This window comes from Spermophilus citellus, assembly GCF_964194105.1.
Source record: "Spermophilus citellus genome assembly, chromosome: 18".
Lineage (NCBI taxonomy): Eukaryota > Metazoa > Chordata > Mammalia > Rodentia > Sciuridae > Spermophilus > Spermophilus citellus.
The window spans coordinates 52,064,937-52,077,572 of record NC_138200.1 but is presented as its reverse complement, the minus strand read 5'-3'; the positions used below and the strand labels follow the sequence as shown (position 1 = coordinate 52,077,572).

At 42.4% G+C, this 12,636-nt stretch overlaps 1 protein-coding gene across 1 annotated transcript in view; it reads left to right on the top strand.

Moving 5' to 3' along the window:
• The window catches only part of KCTD19 (potassium channel tetramerization domain containing 19), a 29,945-nt gene that overhangs the window by 8,515 nt on the left and 8,794 nt on the right, over positions 1-12,636 (top strand). Inside the window, exons 3-5 of the mRNA XM_081274983.1 lie at positions 8,521-8,671; positions 9,453-9,644; positions 10,818-10,949. Of these exons, the coding sequence (XP_081131109.1) occupies positions 8,521-8,671; positions 9,453-9,644; positions 10,818-10,949 (475 nt within the window). The remainder of the gene's footprint in view (positions 1-8,520; positions 8,672-9,452; positions 9,645-10,817; positions 10,950-12,636) is intronic.

Sequence of the window (12,636 nt, the reverse complement as noted above, 5' to 3'; positions counted from 1 at the left end):
CTGGAGGAAAGGTGCCTTGGCTCACACTACAGCCCTACTCTACACCCCCAGCCCATACTCTCACGTCCCTTTTATGTCCCTTTCTCCACTCTATCTGCCACCACTACCCCTACTCCTATCCTGTAACTTTGTTTCCAAAAGTTTCACTCAAAGAATATTATTGTCTTGATTCTGATTATAACACTGTGTATTGAGTAACAACCATACTCAAACTCTGGAGATATAGGAGTATCCCATATAACCACACAATGTCAGGTAGAGATAAAAGACTGAAGAACAGAACAGTGAAATATTGTGCTAAGTGAAAGAAGCCAAATATTTTCATTCTATCTATATAAAATAGACACAAAGGACCCATGTTGTGTGATTGTATTTATATAAAATATGCAGAATAGGCAAATTATATTAGCAGAAAGTAAATTAGTGGTGCTTAGGGCTGAAGTTCAGCCCTAGGGAAGGTCGGGTGAAGAGTATGGGCAATGACTGTTAAGGGTACAGGTTTTTGAGGGGGATATTGTAATAGATTGTGGTGATGGTTGCACAACTCTGAGAATATATTAAATATTTAGAATATACTAAAACCAATAAACTAGTGGAGTATAGTAGTGCACGGCTGTAATTCCAGCCACACAGGAGGCTGAAACAGGAGGATCACAAGTTCAAAGCTAGCCTCAGCAAATTAGGAGGCCCTAAGCAACTTAGTGAGACCCTGCCTCAAAAAATAAAAAGGGCTGGGGATGTGGCTTTGGTGTTCAGCGCCCCTGGGTTAAATCCATAGTACCAAAAAACAACAACAAAACAATAAATGGCACACTTTAAATAAGTATGTTTTATACTCTGTGAAATAAAGTTGTAAAAAAAAGATCATTGTCTGCTGCTTTGATATTAGATCGAGAATCTGTAAACTATAGCCTATAGACCAAATCCAGCACACACCATTTTTGTACAGCCCATGAGCTAAGAATGATTTTTACATTTTCACATGGTTGGAAAAACTCAAAAGAAAAATACTATTTTGTGTCATATAAAAATTATGTAAAATTTAAATTTCAGTGTCTGTTGATAGAGTTTTATTAGAATATAGCCATACTCATTTGTTTATGTATTGTCTGTGGCTACTCTTGAGCTACAACAACATGGAGTTGAGTATTTGAGTTGACAGACCATATAGCTAGTGAAGCCTAAAATATTTAGTACCTGGTCTATCATAGGAAAAAAAAATGTGTTAACCCCCTATAGTGGCAAAGGAGGAAGCAGGAAGACCAGTTGAGTTTCCTAAGTATCCAGATAAAAAAATAATGATGGTTTGGGGCTGGGGTTGTGGCTCAGGTGGGAGAGCGCTTGCCTACCACGTGCAAGGCCCTGGGTTCGATCCTCAGCACCACATAAAAATAAACAAATAAAACAAAAGTATTGTGTCCAACTGCAATTAAAAAATAAATATATAAAAAATTATGATGGTTTGGTCTAATGTGGTAATAGTGGAGTTAGATGCAAATTATGGATATGTCTTTTTTTTAAAACAAGGTGTTATTTTTAATACCTTTTTTTTGTTGTTTATTTATTTATTATATGGTGCTGGGGATTGAACCCAGTGCCTCATGTATACTAGGCAAGCATCCTACCACTGAGCCACAACTCTAGCCCCAGGATATGTCTTGATTTTAGAACTCACAAAGTTTGCTTATGAATGAGATTTATGATATGAGAGAATGGTCAGCTCCTTTGTTTCTGTCCTGAGCAACCAGGTGAATGGTAGAGTCTGAGGAATATGCAGGGTTAGGGGGAAAATATGAAAATTAGGATTTTAATATGTTAAGTTTGGGAATCACTGAAAAAGCAATGTATTTCCATGTAGAAATAGTGAGAAGCCACTGTATGTACAGATCTGGAATTTATGGAAACAATTGGGTCTAAAGATATAAATTTGGAGTCAACAATGATATGTAAATCTATGAATGTGAAGGTTTTGGAATGTTGTCTATTGTCTATAGGGAAAATATAAAGTAGTCATTGCAGTTCTATGTTAACATTGCAGGCTTCCCAGTATATTCTGTATAATTTGGGAAGTCCTTTTTGCCTAAATATAAACTATTCTCAGCCTTTCACATGCCATCAGTCTCATCTCATTGGTAGTCAAGGCTGCTACTGCAATGTCACACACAAGAGTTCAAGGTTCATTGCAGAATATTAGTTTCCTTTTATTGGCCCCTTAAATCCCACTGAGGACATAGTATGTTGACAATACATCCCACTTATGTTTCTTTTATTCTTTTTTTTTTTTTTTTTTTTTTTTTTTTTGGTGTTGGGGATCGAACCCAGGGCCTTGCACATACTGAGCACATCCTCTACCACTGAGCTACACTCCTAGCCTTATGTTTCCATTTTCACACTTTCTGGGAACTTCTGTGGTGTCTTTTTGTTGTTGTTGTTGTTGTTTGTGGTGCTGGGGATTGACTCAGGGTTTTGTGCATGCAAGGTAAGTACTCTACCAACTGAGCTATATTCCTAGCTCCACTTTCTGGGAACTTCTAATTTTTAACCTTAAATTGTTCCACTTGTAGGCAATCTCCTACGAGCAAGCAACCCAAATATGCCTGAATTTCTTGTGCTCAAGGGAGCCAGGGAGTTTTTATATTGCTCACACAAATGATGCTTTTAATAGACCAGTGACATTCTCATATTTCCTATCATTCGTGTTGTGAGGACAGATGACTACTGTAATTTTGGAAAGGAAGGATATTATTACATAAACAGCAGATATTCTTCCCAGCAGTCTATGGTATGGGTAAGTGGACAATTCAAGTGTAAACCTCTGGACATGACATCAGTGTCCTCATAGATGTTCCCATCTGCTTGTCCTGGTTCGTATCCTAACACATACACACGTATGTGCATTTATGACCACACACACACGTGTGCATGTACACCACAATCTGAAGTTCAGCTCATCCCTAAGCAGTCCACATGCTTACTTCCTATACCTTTTCACTTTCTGTTTACTTTTTCCTAGAATGCTTCCTAGAAATCTTAAAGATCTGAACTAAATGTGGCCCATAGGAAGCCTTGCCTGACATTTCCAGGCAGTTTTTGTCTTTTTATTCTTGGAAAAAAGTCAGTTCCCCTGTTATATCAGTGTTAATTTTGTTGGGATCGTGGATTCATTGTCTTTCTCCATGGATGGACTACATTCTTTTCATGTTTGCATTCCTAGCATCTTTCACAGTACCTGTATTTGGAAGTGTTTACTAGCATCTGCTGAGAATGAAGAAGGCTGAACCTATCTTTGCAGACTGAGAGACTGCAACGAGCAGTAGAGGAGCAAGTTTGACTTGCTGAGAGTTGTGTCTTATTTGGCTTCCTTGGCTGATAGCAGCTGTTCTTTGCGCATCCTGTTGCTTTACCAACCCTGCTTCCCTTGAGCTTCAAAGCAGTGCTGACACTCTTGTCTTTATAAGGCAGCTAGGGATTTGCAAGCCACTTAAGCTCCTTTACCATCACATTCCTTCTAGCATCCCACATCAGAGCATAAGGCATTTCCAAGAACTACTGCTGCTTTGGAAAGCCTCTGTTAAGTCCCAAGGCTCTGCCAGCAGGATGCATTTGTCAGCCCTCTTTTGGCAAAGTACACCCCCCCTGCACCATCAGTTTTATGTTGCTTCTGATTGGCATATTTTTTCACTATCTAGGCCAAAGGCAACATCAATCATCCTTCTGCTAGCAATTAGCCATCTGAATTCAGGTCTGTATTTCCCTCCAATAACTTTCCAGGTCATAATATATGAAGAGTAAAATTCCTAGAAGTAACATTCAGGTAGCTGAAAGTGCACTTAAAGTCAGCCCACAGACCAGCAGTGATATGCTCTGTGGCAACTTCAGTCAGCAAAGCCAAAGGGCAGCTAGAAACTCAGACTTTCTGGAGTGTTCTTCATTGATTCTTTCAACAAAAAATGCATTGAGACACCACAGGCACTGCTCTGGGTGATGTGAATACAGTAGAGAACAAAACAGTCTTGAAACCTTGGGAAAGTTAAATCTGTTAGGAGACTTGCAAATCACAAATAAGCAGGTGAGGAGCGAGGGAATGCTTTCTGTCGTTTCTCACAGCACCCAAATGACTTCCTGTGAGTAGAGGACTTATATATCTGAAATCAGAGCAAGGATTAGCTGAGAGCATCCAGGAAACAGCCTTGTTAAGGGTTCTGAGCCTCCAACAAACTGACACCTTGGATCCAACATGCATCATGACCACACTGATAGTGATTGCAATCTTTATTAATTTATTTGCTTTATTTATTCTCTTTTTAAGTTTTGTTGCACATTCCTTTCTTGGATAAAATGGCATTGCTCCCACTTACACTAGTGAAACTAGCAGAAAATGGAAATGTCAATTATATAAAATAGATCATTTTTCCCTCAACTAGCACATCTCCTCTCAAGCCTATTGGACTGTTATTACTGACCAACCTCAGAGCATACACATGGTACTACACACATCTCCAAATAGGGAATCCTGGGCCATCTTCAAACAGATTATCGTCCTGAACAGAGATTTCCTTTTCCTCCACCTGGCCCCTCCCCATGTAGTCAATTTAGAGTTGTTCAAAGACACTACCGTTTTCCCTCTGAGATTGTGTCTTGAGGTTTGAACCTGAAGGTAAAGTAAGTGGCAGTTTCAAATTCCTGTGATGTGGTCTGTTTAGCATGGTGTTGGGGTGATGCCTCTTCTAGGACCTTCCTACTTCTACTCTTTTCTCTACTTCACATATCGTCTATCTGTCCACCACCAGTCAGACCCAAGTGGAGCCCTTTCTTCCTGCTGTTCTCTTTCCCTGTTGTCCTTTATCTCTTCATATTCTTCAGGGTCTTCTTTCTGGCTTCCAGGTTGGAATTGCTGTCTTCACTTCTCTCTGAATTCTGTAGGCTCTGCCCATTATAATCCTGTGCTGGCTTTTCCTATGGTTTTAGATACTTGGGATCTTAGTTTTATGAGTACAGTCTACCTCCCTGCCAGCTTTTTTTGGGGGGAGGGCTCCCCTGTATCTGTCTAGAGAACTCACCCTTTCATGAATTCTTTCATGTATCACAACATTAAAGACACTTTGTACATGCTAGGTTCTAGACTAGAAGGTGGGATGCATCACCCAGTCCCTCCCCAAGGTACCTCTGGATAGGGAGAAGGTCTGGCCTGAATCTAACCCAGACACCTGCAAAAAAAAAAAGCTTGCAGGTGTCTGGCAACAAAGGCAAAGGATAACCTCCTCTGGCTGGGGGAGGTACCAGGCTCTCCAAGCAGAGAAATGGAAAGAGGAATTTTCTGGTAGAGGGATTAACATTCATAAATCTGAGGAGGAATCAAAGAGCATGAAGTATTTTTGGAGTTTGGTGGAATTTGGTGTCACTGATTATGCAGTGAAAACAGAAATAATGTGGGAGATGAGACTAAAAAGGTTATTTGGAATCCAAACACCAAGAGGAAGAAAATTAATATATTATTTCCTTTAATCCTTACAATAGTACCTTCCAGATTTGACTATCTCTACTTTGCATGTCGGGAACTTGAAGCTTGGGGAGACTGGGTGACAGTGGTAGATAGTTGGTTAAGAACAGTGGTTGACAGGGCTGGAGATGTAACTTAGGGATAATGCTTGCCTAGCCAGACAGAGAGAGAGAGACAAAGAGGGGAGAGGAGCAAGATGGGAAGGAGGAAGGAAGGAAAGGGGGAAGAAAGGAAGAAAACAGTGTTATTTGGGCTCTTTCAAGTGTGGAGAGGGCCTGGGGACCAAAAGACTAAGATGAGGGGAAAACGGAGAAGGAGAAAAATGGAGTCATAGGACTTGCTAACTGACTGGATGGTGTCAAGAAACCTTCTTTAAATGGTTTTTCTTAACCAAGGGACAAATCAGATCCCCTCTGCCAGCTTCCAGAGACCTCTGCTCTTGTTTGAAATCCCCTCAGCCAGCTTTCAGGGCTCTCTGGTTCTTATTTACTGCTTTCAATTAATCTTCTTCATTGCTTCAATCTCTGTGTACCTCAACAATGCCACATTCAAGGCACAGACACAAGTAGCTGAGTGTACATCTCTACCCACCAACCCCCCGCCCTGCCTTGTCCCTCCTAGGTACAGTCACCATTTTCCTTTTTGTCTCAGTTCTCAGCACAAATTCTGCCAAGTTGTCATCCTTCATTTTAACTCAGTATTCTTGCTGACCCATGGATGCAGAATCTCTTCTGGCCTTCCTAGCATCTGTGAGACTTTTTTTTTTTCAGTGGTGGGAACCAAACCCGACCTCTCACATGTTAGGCAACTGCTATAGCACCGACTGAGATACATCCCCAGTATCCATAATTCCTCTTGGCTGGAGGCCAACTACTCACTCATAACAGAAACCCCTTTCTTCCCAATTTCCCTCCTCAGGATAGCTGACAAATTGACACAGAAGCTAAAGCAGTGTGCAGTCCCAGGCCTGAGGGACCAGAAAGCTGGTATCCCCTTCTAATGCCGTAAAAAGAATTTCTAGGGTTACTGGAGGTCCAGAAACTTCAAACTCATGCTAGAGCTTATCTCAGCATATGTAAATTGTTGGCCTTCATGTCTTTCTTTACCCAAGCTGACATCTCTTTGAGTCCAATCACGATATCTGACCTGGCCCTGGCAATGCACAATGAATATTTTTCAAATAGATGAGTGACAGATTCCCAGTGTTCCATGCATGTGCTGTGTGTCCTCTATAGCTGAGTGTCCCAGGAAAACACTTCCCACAACTCCACCATTGCCCAGGTCTCCCACAAATAATCCAGTTATCAAAATGCGGAAGATTCTCCCACTTTGGTCCATTTCTTCTTGCAGACCTTAAGCACTTATGTAAAGCCCGTTTATTGCTGTGGCCACCAGGGGGCTCTTCTCAACATACAGGATTTCCAAGAGCAACCTCACAAGGGCTTCCCATCTGTATAGCTAGGAATTAGAAGCAGGTTCCTTTGTTAATATTGAATCTGAGGCAATGTGCCCATTTCTTAGAGGATAAAGTTGGTCATGGTGCCTTTAAAGGGTCACCTATCCCAGGACTGGGGTTTTAGCTTAGTAGAGCGCTTGACTAAGACATGTGAAGCACTGGGTTCAATCCTCAGCACCATATAAAAATAAATAAATAGAGGTTTAAAAAAAAAAGGTCACCCTTCTGCTTCTAAAATTTTAATAGGAAATACTATTTTTTTCTAGAGTAGGGTCAGAAAAAAAAATCAGCTTGATATTATGTTAAAATCTACTTCCTACAGGATTATTAAGGAGGAAAAGGTCCCTCCCTGGGTTAATGCAGCATGAAGACTCTCAGCCTACCTTCTCCCCTGGGCTTTAGCCCTGCCTAGTTGTAGTACTCTACTCCAGCCTCATCCACCCCTGGTCACTGACTCCTTTAAGCCAAGCTGCCCTAGATTTGGGAGGCCTCTTGGGCAAGCCTCAAAGCCTTTGACCTCAACTATCTCATCAGTAAAACACTACATCTGTCTCACAGAGTTGTATCAGGGTAAATGAGCAAATGTGTGAGAGAGTGACTTGAAAAATGAGGAACCCTGTGACATTACACCTTGGCCTCATTACTTAGTTCACCTCCCAGAATTAGGATAAACACCATGACCAAATCACAAAGAGAACAGATTGGAAAGGTCTTTCAACTATCAAAGAAAAATTATAGCAAAAAAAATCAAATTTTAAATGTTTAAATATAAATTAACTCCCTAGATTTTGCAAGATAAATTACCATTATACAACATAAAATTATAAGACCAAAAAACTGTTTCAAGAATGAGAAGAGATAGATTTTCTGTCGCACTGTGTGATGCCCCACTCTGCCTTGAGATTCTGCAGAATCCCACCAACAAGAAGCCTCTCACCAGATAGCCTCACAATCTTGAACTTCCCAGCTTTCAGAACTATGAGCCAAATAAACCTTTTTATTTATTTATTTAGGTAACAGGTATTAACCCAGGGGTGCTTAACCACTGAGCCACATCCCTAGCCTTTTTTTATTTTTTATTTTGAGATAAGGTCTCACTAAGCTGCTGAGGCTGGCCTTGAATTTTGCAATCCTCCTGCCTCAGCCTCCTGAGCCACTGGGATTATAGGCGTACACCACCACTCCTGGCTAAACTTTTATTTATAAATTTTAAAAAAGAATCAGAGAAGGCTAGGGCTGTAACTCAGTGACAGAGTGCTTGCTTAGCATGTGTGAGGCATTGGGTTCTATCCTTAGCACTACATAAAAATAAACAAATAAAATAAAGGCATTCTGTCCATTTACAACACTTTAAAAAGAAAAAGATAGATATAGTCATTGGGATTTTGAATATTAGTATTTCATCTTATAGTTATAAATTTTTACATTTTTATGATTGGGTTGATTTATTTAAAAATACTTTACCAAAGTGAGTCACATACTGTTTTTCCTGGTATTCATTCTAAAACTGATAGATGGTTACTAGGTTCATATTTTCAAGGCAGCAATATTCTTTATCTCATAGACTCTAGATAATCTGAAGGAAGGGAAACACCACCTCCGTGTGCGGCCTGCAGATATACCTGTTGCTGAGAGAGCATCTTTGAACTACTGGCGAACCTGGAAGTGTATCAGCAAACCCTCAGAATTTCCAATAAAAAGCCCAGCCTTCACAGGTACAATCAGATAGGCTGGCCCCTCTGAAGACCACACCAGCTTCCCCTCTTCTCACCTTAACAGAAGGGACTTCCATCCAGAGAATAGTTCCATAGTCCCAATAGTCCCATCTCTTTGAGTTCATTCTGGATGATTTCTCTACCTCTTGGTCATCTCTTTTGACCTAGTACTCTACCACATGCCCTCTCCATGGCTGCTTGCTCACTGCTGCTCAGATCCTCCTTCATGCTGTTTCCTGTATACACTGGTTTCACTTAGGCAAAGCTAGGATGCATTCCACTCCCACTCAGAAGTCAGGAACTTCACCATCCTTTCAAGTTACCTCCAGCCACCAAAGAATGTCTCCAAGTGATCTCTATCTGATGAGTGCCTTGCAGCATAGGTCAGCCAATCTGGGATACCAGAACAAGGCATTCATGATTACTGATGGGTTTTGAACTTCCAGGAGAGTCAAAATCATGTTTTATCTATAAGTCACAGTGGTTGGTTTGGTCCATTAAAAAGAACTAAATATACAAATAAATTTAATGACTTTGGGTACATAAGCCAAAATGTTACAATGTATCCCATTGACCTTCAATGTCTATAGAAAAAAACAGATTTCCATGTTCTAGTCCCCACCTCACTCCTTCTGAACCTTAGGGCTACATCTGAAAAGAGAGAGAGGGAAAGGAGGTGTGTGGCAGGCACTCTCCTGGGTGGTCTCTCCAGCTTCTTCTGGGAACCCTGGATAATGAGAGTCCTGGTCTCAGGTGATGCCTCCTGTGTGTTCTCCTCCAGGCCTACATGACAAGGCACCTTTGGGGCTCATGGACACACCACTTTTAGACACAGAAGAGGAAGTGCACTACTGCTTCCTGCCCTTAGACCTGGTGGCCAAGTATCCAAGTCTAGTGACTGAAGACAACCTGCTGTGGCTGGCTGAGACTGTGGCCCTGATCGAGTGCGAGTGCAGCGAGTTCCGCTTCATTGGTGATTGCTCTGTCCATGGGTGGAGCAGGCTGATGGGGCCACCCACCATTCCCCACCCCACATCCCATACTCCTCAGATGCCCAGTGTGGTGCATAGGGCCTCAGAGTTTCCTTGGGCAGAGGTGCAAAAGCACCACAGTCTTTCTGGAGGCAAGCACATTGCAGTACAGACTCTCACTTGGATCAGAGTTATTTTAGTTCCTATTTCTTTGGGGATGGCCTGACTGTAAAGAGGCACTGAAGCTCCCTGAGGTGATGTCAGAGGCCTCAGAAGTCAGTGTAAAGGTCAGAGTGTTCAGCTGAACTCTTTCTCTGCCCTTAATATCTCCAACTGAGTTCCAGGCCTAAGTGCCTCTTACAATAGAATGAGGAAATAGAATTGTTTCAAGGGATGTTCCTACCTGCTCAGAATACAAGGGAAGAAGGGTGAATGGTGACAGTTTTCCCAGAATCATGCAGAATGGTCAGTGTGAGCTTGTAACCTAAGGAGGGATGAGATCTCCAACCTTGCATGGGAAAGAGCTCCCTCTCCCCATTGCCTCAGGACCAGCTCTGCTAGGGATAGCTAGCAGAATCAGGGAATAGCTCCCTGATTCCAAGCTGCAGTCAGCAGCTTCTACTGCCCAGAGAAGGCAGTAAACACTCAAGTTGATGCAAGGGCTCAAATGTCTAGAACCACAGCCATTCAGATTCAAGTCACTAGGAAGTTGTCTGTGATATGCTTCTGAATCTCCAGGTTAATTCACACAGGACATTAGAGATGGCTCCATCTCTGCCTCTCACACTGCAATCCAGGCAGGGACAAACTCCAAGTGCCACTTGCCAGCCCAGGCTTGGCCAGGCCCCTTCTCTCTAAGCAGCAAGACAACTCCCTCCTTTGGAATGACCGTTCTGGGGTCAAACTCACAGGATAAGTCTCAGAGTCAGTATGCTCACCATAAGGGCCTGGCTTGGGATTCCAACACAGGATTCCAAACACAGGAAAGCAAAGTAATTTGGGGTCTTTCACCTTGAAAGCCACTGAATCAAAGCTGATCAGGTATGTTTAGAAATTGTTCCAGAACAAGGAGAACCTAGGATAAGTTGAAAAACCAAAAACCTGCCAGAACCTGTACCTCCAGTGAAATCAGAAGTAGCCTTGTTAACTCATGTTGTTTCCCTTTGTTTTTCAAGTGAATTTTCTCCGTTCACACAAGATTTTGCTACCAGATAATTTCTCCAACATAGATGTGTTAGAAGCTGAAGTGGAAATTCTAGAAATTCCTGAGCTCACGGAAGCTGTACGGTTGTACCGGATGAACATGGGTATGTCACCTGGGAACCCTCACCTTCCCTTGACATTCTGGGTCTGGGTGGACTTGAACTGGAGAAGCCAAGAACGTTTTCCCTCCCATTACCATTGTGGGCTTTGGGGTGGTGGTGAGTGAAGTGGATGCTCTAACTTAGAATCCAAGAATAGGAATTTTGCCTGAAATCCTGCATGCCCTATCTGCTCAGTGTCCCAATGATGGAGTTAGGAGGCAACTACCAGGGCCAAAGGAATCCTTACCCAGCATGGAGCAGGAAGAACCCAGACTGGATGAAGGAACCAGGCTGGAATGTCCTGGGGAGAGAGATGGTCCTAAGGCAAGCTTGTAGCAGCAGGAGCTACCTATCCTGTTTACTGCCCAGAGAAGGCAGTAAACACTCAAGTTGATACAAGGGCTTCAAATGTGGAAATCCTAGGTAACTGAAACTTGTGGCATCCATCTTCTACTCCCCACCTTCTCTTCCAGGCACAGCTGGGAAATAGTTGGGCAAACTTCCCACCAATGCCTCAGTCATCCCACTAGACCCCAAATTCCCTTCTCCCTATTTCTCACAACTATTGGCTACTATGCCTGTTTCTGTCTATTCCTGGTATTTCCTGTCTTCTGTTCAGGCCAGAATGAAGCTCCTAGCCCTGCTTCATTCCAGCTGCTCCTCATCTTATGGTTTTGATTTGCTTTCCATCATCCCATTTCCCAATTCCTGTTCATCCATGGAAGCTACTTTGCATGTTTTAGAAGCTAGCTACCTCTGCGGACCTCAGCTGGCCTTCTGAGAATATGTAAAACCTTCTCAAATAACAAAGCTGAAAAAAAAAATGACTGACTTGCACATATGCAGATTGGTCTGGCCATCATCAGACATTTGTTCCATGGGAATGAGGCCATTCCCTGTCTTCAGGTCCAGCCTCTTTCCAGGCAAATGGATTCTCATCCTATGCTGCATTCTGCAGCAGGTCTCAGGAGCCTGTCCCAGGGCCTTACAACCCTCTTGAGAGTATGAGTTCAGCCCCCTCCCTCAAGAACTTCTGATCCTCAGAGAACTTGGATCACTATGAGTTGGGCAAAGTAGTACCTGCTCCACACAAGAAATGTAAAGATGGATTTGTGTTTGTAGACAGGCTCTCCTCCAATATAAAGCACAGGGTTAGCCTTTAATAAAGCATCCTAAAAGGGAGATAACTCTAGTAGCCCTAAAGAGGGACAGCTGACATCAAAACCCCAGTCCTAGGGTTGTGGCTCAGTGGTAAAGCATTTGCCTAGCACATGTGAGGCACTGGGTTTGAGCCTCAGCACCACTTAAAAAATAAGTAAAGTTATTGTGTCCATTTATAACTAAAAATGTTTTTAAAAACCCAGCCCTGCCTTGCCTAGCTCTGCAGTTACTTGTACTGAGTATCTTGCCCTAAACTGAAAAACTGGGCAAAGGGAGGATACTTAGTTAACCCCTCAGGGCACAATTTAGCTGTGAAAAGATGATAGCACTAAATCTCTCACAGGGTTGATCTGAGGATTGGAGATAATACATGAAAATTCCCTGGCAGGTTGCTCATTGTCCCATTATTGCAGGCTTTTATAGGCTATGACAACTATGTTCTGTGGATTATACCTTGTGTGCTGGCTGCAGAAGAACAAGATCCCACCCATGAGCCACCCAAATACCTAAAAGTAGCTCTACATAGTAT